This window comes from Pelobates fuscus, chromosome 3, assembly GCF_036172605.1.
Source record: "Pelobates fuscus isolate aPelFus1 chromosome 3, aPelFus1.pri, whole genome shotgun sequence".
Taxonomy (NCBI): Eukaryota; Metazoa; Chordata; class Amphibia; order Anura; family Pelobatidae; genus Pelobates; species Pelobates fuscus.
The window spans coordinates 320,615,556-320,632,299 of NC_086319.1; the positions used below are offsets into that span (position 1 = coordinate 320,615,556).

A 16,744-nucleotide genomic window follows, 5' to 3' on the forward strand; every position below is an offset into this window, starting at 1 on the left:
CAGTATAAACATAGCAGTTTCTCTGAAACTGCTATGTTTATAAAAAAAAAAAAAAAGGGTTAATCCGATCAGGCACCCAGACCACTTCATTAAGCTGATGTGGTCTGGGTGTCTATAGTGGTCCTTTAACAAGAATTCACACTTTAGGCACAGTTTTAACTTAATAACATTTTATGACTTTGGTAGAATTACGGATAGAAAAAAGGTTTGTCAATTTTCAGATTGTGATTACTTTGATAACTTTCCCATGATAGCAGCCTAAAGTCAGAAAATGCTATTGATCAGTTACCGACACATGGTCTTTAAGGATGACGTGACCTGGGTGCAGTGGAACTGTCATTTTAACCTTGCATGTAAAAAAGTGCAGGTTTGTAGAAAATGTATTGTTTACATTGAAGGGTGTCTTCAATGTCTTCCTGACAGCAACTAGAGGCGCCTCTCCCTCCCGAACCAAGTGGAACTCGGTCCGGTAATCAAATGCTACTGACAGCAGCATTTGATTGGAGAAGCACAGTGTTCTGCAGCGCATGCATATATCCTATACATTGCTTCTCTATGTGAAGAAATCAATTGGAGGATAATGCGGAATGCGTCAGCAGGCATGCGGAGTGAAAGGCGGAGTGGGTAGCTGCAGTGGAGGAGTTCAGGCGCTGGAAAGCAATCATTATTTAAGTTACTCTTTTTAAAAGCAAAAGATTGGGGTGGGGTGACAAGGGGGGTAGGCAGAAGAAAATGAATAGTCCAAAAAAAAAAAAATCCTTTTGGGACTATGGGTTTACTTTAACATTATATGACTTCACAAAAATGAGTATAAATGTAATTGTTCATTTATTCATTAATTTGTTTGGGTCTGTACTGCAAACCACTATCCTGGAACATTCAGTATTAGAATCTTACAGTGAGATGGTATCTGTGTTCTTTTCCTCGATCACAATGTCAGAATGAAGCTGGCTCACTGCTTCTTGCCTGGTCTGCACCGTCTCCGAGGCTAAAGCTAGATCTTCTTCCACAGATGTTAACCTGTTTATCGGGATAAAAAAATAATAATAATGCACCAAAAAGACTTTACTCAGTTTAAGAATATTAACTGCTAAAGATTTCTCCTTGCAGTGATGTCATTATCATTACATGTAAAAAAAAAAAAACACGTTTTGGCTGATATGAATCTACTCATGTACCCACAGCAGAGAGGGAATCCATGTTGTTTGAAATTATTTTTCTGACAGGTAGATATAATATTTATATATATTTACAATGTATCACGGCACTCACCCTTTAGTTTTTTTGCCTTGGTGCTACCAACGTATAAAATATATAGAAATATCGAATAGAGAGGTGCACTCACAGGTCTTCTTCCAAGTGTGAAGTTTATTCTGTTATTTCAAGATTGTCCCAACGTTTCGACCCCTAAGAACCTTGAAAAAGACCCTTAGGGGTCGAAACGTTGGGACAATCTTGAAATAACAGAATAAACTTCACACTTGGAAGAAGACCTGTGAGGGCACCTCTCTCTCTATATATATATTTCAGCCGATTTAAAAGACTTTAAAAACATCTCACGCATTTTTACAACTGTGGCTCTGAGATCATCCGAGGTGATTCACAAGAGGAACTACACTAGTTACAAAATGAATGGTGATTAAAGTGCAGAAAGGGAACTCACATGTTGAGCTGAACAAGGTCGAATTTACATCATGACCACCTGTAGGCACATAATTCTAAAGCACCCCCCAAATCACACCTTCTACACAAACAAACAAACAAAAAAAAAATGTGACCGTTTAAATATGATAAATATTGTTGTTGTATACACATGCACGTAGAGTGTGTGCGCATGTGTGCATATCTGTGTGTGTATGGATGTTTGTATATGTATGTCAGTGTGTGTTGTAGTGTGTGTGCATCTATAGTAGTGTGTGTGTGTTTAGAGTGTGGGTTGCAGTATGTATAGTAGTGTGTGAGTAGCAGTGTGTGTGCATACAGTGTGGGCAGACTTATTTTCATGCAGTGTGTGGATTTGTGTATCTATCATTTATAAGCTTGCCCCAGTCCTCTCCCCTCTCTCTCCAGGACATGCTATGTTCAGTCTCAGGTGGTGGAGTCATGCACAGATCAGGCTCCCTCAGACTGAATACAGTGATCACAGAGTCTATTAGCCAACAAACACCTTGCAGCAGGTAAGAAGTGGAGTTTTAACAGATAGCCAAGATGCCTCCATCAGGCACGTGCCTATAGGTAGATGCCTACTCTACTGAACAGGGAATCTGACCCTGAAGCTGAGAGTAGTCCTAGTGTAGAGTTGACCGATATGTGAGTTACGATTACTGAATGTTGTTTCTAGAAACATATCACAGTCCAGTGTAATTCACAGGAAGAAAGACTTCCTTGTTAGCTGTCGTCTCTTTATTATGTGAAATGTTAAAGAGGAACTCTCACATCTGATATATGTGCACAATTAAATGGAAAGATTTTTTTTTTTTAAACGTTTTTGAAGGTCAGTAGCAATAAAGAAAAACTACCTTACAATAGTGTTGAACTGCATCATTTAACAAAGTAAGTAAACAGAAAGTACAGGTGGAGAATTGGAAAATCAAACACGGTATAATAACTTTGTTCTAATGCAGTTGAACAATGCAGTTACAAAATATTTATGAATTTGTTAGTTTTTTTTTCAACATTCCTTTTCTAAAGGTCCAAATTCCTACATTTTCTTAACCCGTTTTGTTCTTTTTTGTTTGTTTTTTTGCAGCTAAGCTGATCTACCCCTTCTTGCCCAGCACAAAAAAAATCCTTATTTGTGCTGGGCAGAGTCCAATTTTTATGCTTCCCATAGAGAAACACTGTAGAGAAACCCGTTATGCACACTTAACTCAAATAAAAGTTACTTAACTACTACATTCTGTGAGATTTTAAACCCCTTAAGGACTGAGACAATTGTACAAGTTGTGATCAAAACAAAACGTAAACAAAACCTGGAATTTGCGCTGTGTCTGTTCAGGCTTAATTCACCTTTTTCATTTTATATGAACCCACACTTATCAGATCCCATTTTGTTCATGAGAAACAGGGCTTTCATGTCACATCAAATATTTGTATAGTAAATGTAACGGATCACCTGGCACCCCGACTGGGTACCTCCGTTAATGGATGCTCCTAGTGCTCCTGAGGACTTCAAGCACTGCAGCAGACACCACAACCACCGACTCAGAGAAGCATAGGAATCCTCTCTAGCATATGAATGCTGTAGACCGTTGAATAGGAACCATACGAATAGGCTTACACTCCTAGCAGTCAACTGGAACAGCATACAATAAATCCTCCCCCCCAATAATGAGACGACACTTCACTTAAGCAGGGTTAAGCAGGAACTCTGGACTGGCTCATCCAGCCTGGCTTTTATTTCCATCTCACACATACAGGCCACACCCAGGGGGCGGCATAAAATAACCAATCCGAGATATGGTACAACCCACACATCCCCTCCACAGTTTAAAACATAACTTTTACACAAATATCTATAACTTCAAAACCATACATCACATTCACATACAAATCACATATTCAGACTCAGCATACTTTAAACATAAACACTTCCAAAAATCAGGCAAATCCCTCCTGTGGATCAAAAGTTACACGGAAGTCCTTTTATGACCGGCCGCCAGCACATTTTCTTGCAAAAACAGTTCCATGGATTTGGGCTGTGCGGTCGGTCAATTTCTGGCATAAAAACGGCTAAGTCCCATTCGAAGTGTGCCTGTACTTCGACTTTAGTCGAAGTGTCGAAGTGGAGTTGATGTTAAGGGTCGGCGGTGTTCGAAGTTAAAATGGCCGCCGCCACGTGGTCCTTTGTCCGATACCGGCCACTTCGGCGGCTTCGACAACTTCGGTAACTTCGACAGCTTCGACGGCTTCGACTGTGTCCGAAGTGCCATATACAAAAGTACCAATCTGTCCCCAAAGTATTTAAAGGGCTAGGGACAGTATTATACAATCCACATGCCCAAAAGTAGTTCCTAAAGGGTCAGTACATTATGGTAGCAGTCTATAAGCCCCAATTCAGTCCCTTAAAGGCAATATCTCCCAGGGACCATAATCACTGGGCAGGAGGCTAGCAACCAGGCTTCTCCAGTTCTCAGTGGCGAGGTTGGTTCCGCCACATTTCTCCCCTTTACCAACTAGACTAACAGGGTATCTGACCTCCTGCCGGTCAGTGCCCTGGTTAGTCCAGCAACCCACCCACAAAACAGGAACAGCAGTACAGCTCACCCACAATAACTGGTTACTACACCTGAGTAGAGGAGAACTTTGTCCATGCCCAGGTGCCTCACCACGGCTGTGCTGGGGGCTGGTAGACTGCCTTGGTGAGTTGCTGAGTGGGCAGAGACCAGCGGTACTCTGCCCGGATGCCAGCACTACCACGGGAGTAGTCGGGTTGAAGCCTGGTTGTTGGAGACCGACTGTCTCCCCTTTAAATACACCGCTCTGCTGCTGGAGACCGACTGTCTCCCCTTGAGTTACACAGCTCTGCTGCTGGAGACCGACTGTCTCCCCTTTGGCTAAACAGCCCTGTCGTGGGGGGGCAGGACCGACCGTCCCTACCCCCTGTGCTGGAAGTGCAGAGACCACTGTCCCATCTGCACAGGTGTGGGGCTTACAGTCTCCCCCTGGTACATTAAGCTGCCACTGGGGAGAGGTGGTAACCAGCTCCTCTCCTATTAGAACACTCTGCCGCTGGGGAATGGAGACTGGGCTCTCTATTCCCTGTACATTAATGATCCGCCGCTGGGGAGAGGTGGTAACAATCTCCTCTCCCATACATACTTCCAGTCTCTGCGGAGGGAGACAGACTGTCTCTCCTCCCAACACAGAGTCCTGCTGTTGGGGAAAGGGGGCTGGGCTCTCCATTCTATGCTGGATACTCTGCCGCTGGGGAATGGAGGCTGGGCTCCCAATTCCCAACAAATCACACTGCCGCTGGGGAGGGCCCCTTCAGCTCCCTGTAACTTGGGCGCAGAGACCACGGTCCCATCTGCGCTGGTGTGGGGCTTACTGTCTCCCCTTGGTGTGCTAAGCTGCCGCTGGGGAGAGGGGATAACAAGCTCCTCTCCCTGAACCGTAGACTGCCGCTGGGGAGCAAGAACGGCACCTTCAGCTCCCTGTAACGCACACTGCCGCTGGGGATCTGGGCCGACTGCCCAGCATCCCTGTAGGGCCGGTAGAGAGACCGCAGTCCCATCTCCACCTGCCATCTGTGGGTCTTCCCAGGACCAATCCGTCAGGCCCCTCAACATTTGTGAGTAAGGGCCACCTGCTTCCCCACCTGGCAACTCTGGCTGCTGCTGGGGATCTGGGCCGGCTGCCCAGCATCCCGGTGGGCCCGGTGGAGAGACCTTGGTCCCATCTCTACCTGCCTGTTGTGGTTCCTCACAGGACCAGTCTATGAGGACCCCCACTTCGGGTTCCTCCCGCCGCCTCAGGGAAAGACGGCTAACCTCCTCGGATGCAGCCTCTACTCGGCTGCTGTAACGCTCCTGCTGCTGAGCATACTTCCTCTCTTTCGCCAGCCGGAATTCTCGGTCCAGCCTTGTGTTTCGCTCGGCCATGACCTGGTTCCAGATCACCCGGCGTGTCTCCATGGGTATATCATCCCCATACTCGGCCACTCGCTGCCTCACCTCGGCCAGCCAATCATCTCCAGAGCCAGAACCTTCCATACTTGTCTGCTCCCAGGGGCGCTGCACGACTGCTAGCGTTGCCCTCAATTTGTAAATCCAAACAGTGTCTCTGAGCTGCTTTACCTCGCACTAGGACGCCATCCCACCGCTTGCCACCAATGTAACGGATCTCCGTGTACTCCGACCGAGTACCCTCCGTTAATGGATGCTCCTAGCGCTCCTGAGGACTTCAAGCACTGCCGCAGACACCAAAACCAGCGACTCAGAGAAGCATAGGAATCCTCTCTAGCATATGAATGCTGTAGACCGTTGAATAGGAACCATACGAATAGGCTTACACTCCTAGCAGTCAACTGGAACAGCATACAATAAATCCTCCCCCCCCAATAATGAGACGACACTTCACTTTGAGGGTTAAGCAGGAACTCTGGACTGGCTCATCCAGCCTGGCTTTTATTTCCATCTCACACATACAGGCCACACCCAGGGGGCGGCATAAAATAACCAATCCGAGATATGGTACAACCCACACATCCCCTCCCCTTAGCCTGAGAGATAATCCACTTATTATACAGTTTAAAACATAACTTTTACACAATATCTATAACTTCAAAACCATACATCACATTCACATATTCAGACTCAGCATACTTTAAACATAAACACTTCCAAAAATCAGGCAAATCCCTCCTGTGGATCAAAAGTTACACGGAAGTCCTTTTATGACCGGCCGCCAGCACATTTTCTTGCAAAAACAGTTCCATGGATTTGGGCTGTGCGGTCGGTCAATTTCTGGCATAAAAACGGCTAAGTCCCATTCGAAGTGTGCCTGTACTTCGACTTTAGTCGAAGTGTCGAAGTGGAGTTGATGTTAAGGGTAACTTCGACAGCTTCGACGGCTTCGACTGTGTCCGAAGTGCCATATACAAAAGTACCAATCTGTCCCCAAAGTATTTAAAGGGCTAGGGACAGTATTATACAATCCATATGCCCAAAAGTAGTTCTTAAAGGGTCAGTACATTATGGTAGCAGTCCATAAGCCCCAATTCAGTCCCTTAAAGGCAATATCTCCCAGGGACCATAATCACTGGGCAGGAGGCTAGCAACCAGGCTTCTCCAGTTCTCAGTGGCGAGGTTGGTTCCGCCACAGTAAACATAATTTAATATGAATAAAATATTTATTTTTAAAAAAGAGAACTTAAGAAACATTTTTTTTTGGTTCTGCATGGCATTTTAACTGTGAATGTCATAATACCGTTAGATGTTACTGCAATAAAATACACATATTTGTATTCATCGATGTCTCACGAGTACAACAGTACCCCCAAGGTACAGGTTTTATGGTGTTTTGGAAAGTTACATGGTCAAATATAGCACATTAAATTTTTTCAGTTTATACACATTGAAATTTGCCAGACTGGTTTATTTTGCCTTTAAGACCAAATAGTAGCCCAGGAATGAAAATTACCCCCATGATGGCATGCCATTTGCAAAAGTTGACAATCCAAGGTATTACAAATGGGGTATGTCCAGTCTTTTCTAGTAGTCACAAACACTGATGAGTTAGCGTTCATATTTGCTTGTGTGTGAAAAATGCAAAAAACTAAATTAAACTCTAATTTTGGCCAGTGTTTGTGTATGTATGTATATATATATATATATATATATATATATATATATATATATATATGGCTATATATATATATATATATATATATATATATATATATATATATAGAGAGAGAGAGATATAGAGAGAGATAGATGTAGAGAGAGATGTATTTATAACGTCATTCTAAATGTATTTTGAATTTAATATATATGTATACAGTTAGTACAAATTAAAACTGGTATACAATTATTTTGTATTTTAATTTTTTTCAATTTATTTATTGATTATTTTTATTATATATATATATATATATATATATATATATATATATATAATTAACATCATTCTAAGTGTATGTTAAAATATATATATATTTTTTTATTATTATCATTTTTTTTTTTAAATACACTTTTAATAATGTATGTATGTATGTATGTATCTGTATATAAAAGATCATATGAGGAAGGCAGATATTCCTATATTTAAAAAGGATGAAAAATCCTTGACTGGAAGTTATAGACATGTGAGCTTAACTTCTGTGACTGGGAAAATATTTGAAGGGCTATTAAGGGATAATATTCAGGAATTCATTGGGAAGAACTTTGTTATTAGCAATAGTCAGCATGGTTTTATGAAACATAGGTCATGTCAAACTAACCTAATTGCATTCTATGAAGAAGTAAGTAGAAGTATAGATCAGGGTGTTGCAGTGGATGTGATCTACTTGGATTTTGCCAAGGCATTTCATACGGTTCCTCACAATAGGTTAGTCTTCAAACTAAAAGAAATTGGTCTAGATGATTATTCTTGTTCTTGGGTAAAACATTGGCTTAAGGATAGAGTACAACGAGTTGTCATTAATGGTAAATTTTCAGGCTGGACAAAAGTAGCAAGTGGTGTCCCTCAGGGTTCTGTTTTGGGACCGCTTCTATTTAACATATTTATAAATGATCTTGAAATAGGCATTTAAAGCCATATTTCAGTGTTTGCAGATGACACAAAACTTTGTAAAGTAATAAAATGTGAGCAGGGTATTGCTTTGTTGCAAAGGGATTTGGATAGATTGGGGGACTGGGCACTAAAATGGCAGATGAAATTTAACGTAGATAAATGCAAAGTTAGGCACTTTGGGGTCAAGAATGCACAAGCAACTTGCACCCTAAATGGTAGTGAATTAGGGATAACCACACACAAGAAGGATTTGGGAATTGTTATAGACAACAAATGCAATGTCAATCTGCAGTTGCTAAGGCCAGTAAGGTTTTGTCATGTATAAATAGGGGCATAAAAATATAATTATGCCTCTTTATAAATCGCTGGTAAGACCACACCTTGAATATGCTGCGCAATTTTGGGCACCTGTTCTAAAGAAGGATAACATGGCACTAGAAAAAGTCCAGAGACGAGCTACAAAATTGATAAAAGGAATGGAGCATTTTGGTTATGAAGAAAGGTTAAAAAATTTAAAATCTCTTTAGTTTGGAAAAACGGCACCCGAGAGGGGATATGATAACATTATACAAATATATTCGGGGCCAGTAATAACCTTTATCTGGAAATCTATTCATAAACAGGGCTATACATAGGACACAATGTCACACATTTAGGCTGGAAGAAAGGAGATTTCATCTAAGACAAAGAAAAGGTTTTTTACAGTAAGAGCAATAAGGATATGGAATTCTCTGCCTGAAGAGGTGGTTTTATCAGAGTCCATACAGATTTTTAAACTGCAATTGGATAAATACTTGCAAAAACATAACATACAAGGATATAATTTCTAATTAGTGGGGTAATAGCTGCTTGATCCAAGGAGACGTCTGACTGCTATTTTGGGGTCAAGAAGGAATTTTTTTCCTAGTTTATTGCAAAATTGGAAGCGCTTCAGACTAGGTTTTTTGCCTTCTTTTGGATCAACAGCAAAAATATATGTGAGGAAGGCTGAACTTGATGGACGCAAGTCTCTTTTCACCTATGTAACTATATATCTATATATACAAGTACTTCTTATTTTATTTAAACACGGTTTTATAACTTGTATTACCTTTAACGAACTTTTGTACACGCATGAGGGGGACAGCCTGAGAGCTGGCACTGCATAAGCTGGCTATTCCGGCCATGTGATTGTGAGGACCCCGCAATAACATGGCGGGGGGGGGGGGGCGGATCGGGTAGAGGCGGTCTGCCTGAGCTCCCAGGCAGACCCCAGGATTGCGACCGCCATTGGGGGAACGGCAGGGAATATGAATATATATATATATATATATATATATATATATATATATATATATAGGACGGCAGTGACGTTCTATGCCGCCCACCGGCGTTTGGACCGCCTATAAAAGGATGGTATAGAACGCACGTCGTCCTTAAGGGGTTAATGAATGAGTGAGTGAACTGGACCTTGTATGTTGTATGAATGGGCCCCAGTGGCACCCTTATAAGTGTGGATGTTCAGAGGTCTGGGCAGCAGACAAGAATATCTCTCCAACACACCCGCATCCCACGCGCTGTCAGAGTTATTCACTAAAGCGAGGGAATTCAAAGTGAATTTTAAATTTGAGCCAAAAATTACTGAACTGAAAAATTCAATTTTTTTCTCCATATGTTCCCCAAGGTTCACAAACCTTTTGATAAATGTATATCGTGTGGTTGCCCTATCATTTCATGCATCAATTCTTTAAATTAACATCTGTCAGAGATCAGTGATAGTTTTTATTTTTTTTACCCTTGGTTAAATGTTTGGCTTCCTATTTATGGGATATTCAGGATGTTTTGTGCCAGTTACAGAGCCTTAGGTGGTTCACAAAATACAGGTGGATTACCCTTGATGTGGTCTTGTATTCAAGGATTCCTCATTATTATTATTGCCATTTGTATAGCGCCAACAGATTCCGTAGCGCTTTACAATATTATAAGAGGGGGATTTAACTATAAATAGGACAATTACAAGAAAACAGGAACAATAGGTTTAAGAGGACCCTGTTCAAAAGAGCTTACAGTCTATAGGAGGTGGGGTGTAATACACAATAGGACAGGAAATGCCAAGTGTATGATTATAGAGAACTTTGTCCAGATATAGTGATGATGATGATGATGAGGATGACAAACTCAAGGATTTTGTTATGAAAAGTATTGACTATTTACCAACTCACAATTACTTCTCCTTTGACTCAGCCTGCTACCTGCAGACATGTGGGAAGACAATGGGAGCAACATTTTCCCCCTCCTATGCCAACCTATATGTAGCCGGGTTGTGGAGAGCTATATGGTCTTATATTAGAGCTCCATTGACGGCTTGTTACTGGTTTGGTGGGGAACTCCATGCTTAGCTTTTTGTATTGAGTATCAATAACAATCAATCAATTACGTATATCCATTATGATTAATTTTGATGGTGATACCATTCAATTTTTGGATCTAGATGATTGTGATGCACAAAAAATAGTCTTTATCAAAAGGACTGTAGTGGTAATTCTATACTCCACCAAAGATCATGTCACCCTCCTCCATACCTTCGAAACAATGGATGTATATTTGCAGATAATGTTTTGGAAAGGGTACTTTTCAGTATAATTGAGTGTTGGCACGAGGTTACAAGATGCATTCACTAAAAAGTGGCCTTTAAAATATACTACCATATTTATTTTGAAAAATAAGTTTAGTGTTATAGTGTTAACACTGGTACAATTGCTATAAGTGATACTTTGGGTCTTGCCATCCCAGCAGTCTGGAGAACTTCTCTATAATGGAAATTCCATTCTAATATAAGTACAGTCTCTCCTTTGAGTATATGAAAATAACAAAGAAAGGGACATTTAAGTGCGGTCCAAAACCATGCATTGCTTGCAGTAATAATATTTATTTGAGCAATAGATCTCAGTTTACTGTTACTTGTCTTCACTATAAAAACTATGACTATAATAGCTCTAAAAGGTAAGACTATTATTTATCTTTTAACTTGTACACAATGCAATATTCAGCACATGGGCCAAACAATGAGGATGTTTAAAGGCAGATTGGACATACAGTTTTTCTTCTAGATGTTATTGCCTCCCCACCCCAATGGCATTTCAGGGATTTTAATGACTCACAAATTAACACAAACAAGGAATATAGCAAACTTCCCTGCAATGTAGAGGAGGAGATATTGAGAAATTATTAAATTATACGGAAGTGCAATCTATTGCATGCGCATTAGGCAGTTAAATTCTCTATGAGAAGCCTTTTGATTGGAACTTGGAGCAGGTCACGTGACGTCAGATGGGAACACACTGAGCAATGCCACGAGCTTCCCCAGGCACTGGATTAAGGTAAGTAAAACTTAAATGAAAAACTTTTCTTTTGGCGGGGAGTGGGGGAGGGCGATAGAATAATGACAACAGAGCATTATTCTATTTTAAACAAAAAAATGTTGGGGAAACATTTAGCTCTTCCATAAGCTGTAGAGCAGCACATACATGCATATTCATGAAGTGGTTTCATTTTTAAAGCCAACTGAAGCCATTTGTGCATACATGTGCTGCTATACATGTCCCATAATGTACTATTGCAGAAGTGTGCAGTTCTCACAGTATACAGACATGTAGTATGCCCATAACCCACCCATACATACATATGCTGGACACTCTCTAGTGTGAGGTCATTCAGCTGAAGTTCTTCTTCCTGTAGATCATCTGTCTCTTCCAGTAAACTGGTATCAAAGCTTGCCATGGGTGGCAGCCCGGTTACTGACCTGCACGACAAGGCAAACATGAAATAAACATGAAAATAAACAGAGTAGTTTATATAGCATCACACACATAATGTATTTTCAGGTAGAGGCAGCAATGCTTCAGCTTAAAGGGTTACTCCAAGCATTACTACAGCCCACTGAGAAAATAAAGCTCAACTTCTAGCACAGAATAACCACTAAATACAGTTTGATGGCATAAATTCAACTTTACTCGAGCTGTCTCCTGTAAGAATATTTACCACATGCAATTTGGGAAAGCACTTGGTGTAGGTTTTGAGCTGGAACATGATAGTACCTTGGTATAGAACATCAATTAGTTAATTTCATACCCGGCAACAAGACCAAATTCTACAATGTTTGATAAGTACTGAAGTGTTTTCTTCATATAGACTATGATATAAAATTTGAAACCCTATTCCAGGCCACCCCCAAGTAATCACCCTCCACCTTTTTCCAAGAACTGAGGAAGGCAACCACTAAATTTGTTTGGACTGACAGTCCTGAAAGATTGAGATTCCACACACTTACTCACAGATGATGGGATGGGGGATTGGGTCTTCCAGGCACGAAGCCTTGTGGGTCTGGATAGTGGACTAGATTAGAAAAAAGTGCAAACTGCGTAGTCAATCTGCCTAATCCCAACATACCTGCTCACTGCAGTCCAAGCTTTGAGCTTAAGTGAGGAACAGGCCTCATCCTCTCATTATCACCCCCTGCATGGAGTCATCACTAGCAATCTAACAGATATGTTTGGAGACACAGAATGTCTTCCTCACTCTCTCCTCTTTTTCCCTCGTAAAGAAACCCAGCATTACCCTCAAGTCAATTTAAATTTCCAATACTTGGATACTTGATAAGGTACTCATTACGGTCTTCATAGCATTTGTTTCCTTTCCATGCTCCAAATTGGTTAGATACTTAGCACTGCTTCCAGGTAAAAAATACTTTTTCCAGTATAGAGTACTCTTACATAACCTTTAAAGGGATCCTATAGTGTCAGGAAAATAAACCCATTTTCCTGTCACTATAGGTCCCTACAGTGCGTCTCTCCTCGCGTCCCCCATCCCTCGCAAATTAAGGGTTTAAAACCCGTTCAGCCACTTACTTGAATCCAACGCCGATGTCCCTCTGTGCTTGATCAGGCTCCGCCCACGCTCCTCCTCCGCCAACATCAGTCGGCGGGGGAGACCTAATGCGCATTCGCGGCAATGGACGCGCGTGCATTAGACCTCTCCTTAGGAAACCATTATTCAATGCTTTCCTATGGGGAAAATCTGACACTGGAGGTTCGTGAGGACGTCCAGCATCAGATAACGAACCCAAAGATTCTGGAAGTGCCCCCAGTGCCACTGAGGGCAGACTTAGAGCTGCAATGTAAACATTGCAATGCTAAGTGCAATAGGGAGACAGCATCCAGACCACTTCAATCAGCTGAAGTGATCTGGGTGCCTACAGGGTCCCTTTAATGGCAAGTGAGCCATTCATATATTATTCAGAAATGGTATATAAATGATTTATCTCCCTTGAGCTTTTATACATTACATGTTTTCAAATAACGAGATTCAGTTATATTTTCCCTAAGCATTAGTCAAAAGTGTATGGCCACGAATAAAAAAACAAATCTGAAAAATGTATGCCAAATCTGAAAGTGTCCTTTACAGCTTTTTTGATCTTACTATGCAATTTCAATCCACTGTTCTGTGCTTTTCCAGTAAACTCCTATGGGCAGTCACATTTATCAGCTCGATAGCTGCTTTGTCTAGAACCAGCTACAAAACTGCAACTGAGTAAAAGACGTGTTCAACAGCAGACAGAGAGAAGTTCCCTAACCTTTGAATTTACCATGTTCCATGGCGTACCTGTTCATCTGGGTGAAGTTATCATACTCTCTGATAGGGTTGATGCTGCTAAGGGCCTGACCAATTTCCCGATGAATGCATGCAACTTCCTCTTGCACCAGACTTGTAATGTCATGGTATTCTTGCAAAATATCCTTGCTGTGGAAAAATAGAGGAAGGATATGACAAATACTGGTTTTCAAGGAAGAATAAGACAAGCATTAAAGATAAAAACCACTTGCGGTTAATAATTCTGCTACACTAAATAAACTTTTCAAGTAGGCACCTATTATGATAGGCACATATACATTGGAAGCGATTATAGGCCCTAACGAAATGTTACGAACAACATTCATATAGTTTATTAAATGAGCTATGATTGGAATGCCATCAATTAGCATTAAGAAATGAAGTTTGATCCATGTATGCCAAGAGAACAGTAACAGTGTATGTTTAGAATCTTAAAACACTCTGGTGGTCTATTCACTATCCATCGCAGAGATCTGACAAAGGAAATTTGAAACCAAGGTACCCAAGCTGGAAAATTAATTGGATCTTTTTTCCATTTCTCCTATAATGACCTAACATTTACATTTTCGTTTTGAACTGTCCACAATTCCTGATTTAAGGAATAAATGTTTTTGTTTAGTGTGGAACTGAAAACATCCCAAAACAGCAAATACCTAAAACGTGCACTTCTGTGTTAGTTTTGATTATTCATGTATACTTTTGTACTAATCAAAGTCATTTATCGTAATGAATTTGTGCTTACTTTATCAGCAAAACCACATGGGATTGAGCTTTAAAAGCCATTTCAGATTAACAGATTTACAGTAGGGGTTATTTGTTTAGTATCTGCCGCATTTAACAGCCAAACAGCCATATGATTTTTTATTTTTTTTTAGAATCCAGGGAAGAGGGACCCCACATGCGACTATAAAGTACTCCAAAAAATTGGGCACAATGTATACAATTCACAGGTAGGATTAGTGACCTCTTCATAGGGTTAGTCAAGGCTTATTCTAGTTTTACAATGAAGTTTTGAGTCAGTTCCATCCTCGCTTATACTTACAGGATATAGACCATCTGTTCCTGGAGGTTTTGCACTGAGTCATGTAAGATTGGCAGGCTCTGCTTAAAGTGATGCTCATGGTGTGATTTGGCTGCCTTTACAGCCAGTACATACTGGTTATGGAGAGCATGCAATTTCCATGTGCACTTTACATACTTTTCTTTTGCTTTGTCGCGATCCTTGTCTAAGAAAGAGAGAAAAGTTGCAGTTTCAGATTTATTACCAAAAAGAAGTTAACCCCTTAAGGACCAAACTTCTGGAATAAAAGGGAATCACGACGTGTCTCACACGTCATGTGTCCTTAAGGGGTTAAAGAGAGAAATACACAGAAAAATGTTACACAGTTTGGAGATCTATACATATGTATTGACAGCGTAATCAATAATATAATAAAAAGAAAATATCATAGTATTTAATGTGTAGCTTGTTGTTGGGTTCCAACGTACGTCCAGGGTTCTAGATATTATAACCCAACCTAATATTAATATTTTTACTGAGAAACGTCAACTGGGCTATCTAAATAACTTACCACAATACATGGTAGTTACTATGTTTGTAATAATGTAATCATGTTCTGAAATGTCACCAGACACTATACATTGTAATATATTTTTAATAAACGTCTCCTACAAAAGAACAAAATAAGCAAATCCTTGCATTTAAGTGCGGTTGTTAACTAAAGAAGAAACATAGTAAGTAATGAAGAATATAAATCTCTAAAATATAAATATTTTATGGACACAGGAAAAAATGTGGCCAATGTCTTTTTCCACAGTTGTCTATTCACATATCACATATTTTGACGTTTACATCTTCACATCAAGTGTATTGACAGTGTGATGAGATATGAAAAAACACAAAACAATAATTTTTTGATAGCGTTTGATGTCTGTAAGTTAATTTAACCTGCAAAACTGTACTCAACGGAAACACAAAAACTATGATCCCCTGCTTAAGTTAATTATACAGTTTTATTATGAAAACACTTTACTAGAGTCTGGCTGTTTTTTTTTGTTATTGTACTAGTTAGGTATTGTAGAATACCAAATTCTATAAGGTACAGCAAAACTATATTATGGAATAAATTGAATTGAACAAAATATCTATTTGGTAGCTTTTAGATGTGACTGCTGACAGGCAGGTGCCTATGTGTAATTTATATATAATTAGATTTATGTATAATAGTAAATTCGTGGCAGCTTCTTTCCTTTCAATGCTTTTCCAAATAAATAATTGAAGGTTGGTAAATTCAAGGCATCAAGGCCACAATAAGACCTATATCACTGCTTAAACACAGGTGAACTTGCTTTAGTTACAATACTGAATCCATTTGTGCACAAGTAAATGTATATATAATGGTTGTGCCAATATGCAGATAACACTGAGACTCCGCTCTCTAATCTATCTTCAACCCTCCTATATCGTGTCATTAAATATCTCTCTTCTGTCTTACTGTTCCCCCCAGAAAAACACATTTTCCATCAACTTTTCTAAAGCAAAACTTCTTGTACACTCCTTCTCAGCACTCTGGGAACTTTGGATGCTTCATTGCTTCTTCCGAATGAGAAGATTAAAAGAAACACTGTAGGCACTATAGCAACTTCATCTTATTAAAGTTGTTATACTTTTATTTAACAATTATTCTTCCCTGCTCTCATACCATAACATACCGTGAAGTAACATGTGCATGCGCAGTGCTGTCACGGTCTGCCATAGAGAATCATTTTATTCAACGATTCTCAATAGGAGAATCATAGGCACATGTACCCTGGACACACTCCTCCACAATGGCATCAGCCAAGGCGAAGGTTGTGG

The 16,744-nt window shown here is 40.3% G+C and overlaps 1 protein-coding gene across 1 annotated transcript in view; it reads right to left on the reverse strand.

Moving 5' to 3' along the window:
• Positions 1-16,744, reverse strand: part of FES (FES proto-oncogene, tyrosine kinase) — a 137,679-nt gene that overhangs the window by 50,192 nt on the left and 70,743 nt on the right. The window contains exons 5-8 of the mRNA XM_063448932.1: positions 14,930-15,113; positions 13,879-14,016; positions 11,900-12,019; positions 898-1,020 (exon numbers count right to left, since the gene is read on the reverse strand). Coding sequence (XP_063305002.1) covers positions 898-1,020; positions 11,900-12,019; positions 13,879-14,016; positions 14,930-15,113 — 565 coding nt within the window. The remainder of the gene's footprint in view (positions 1-897; positions 1,021-11,899; positions 12,020-13,878; positions 14,017-14,929; positions 15,114-16,744) is intronic.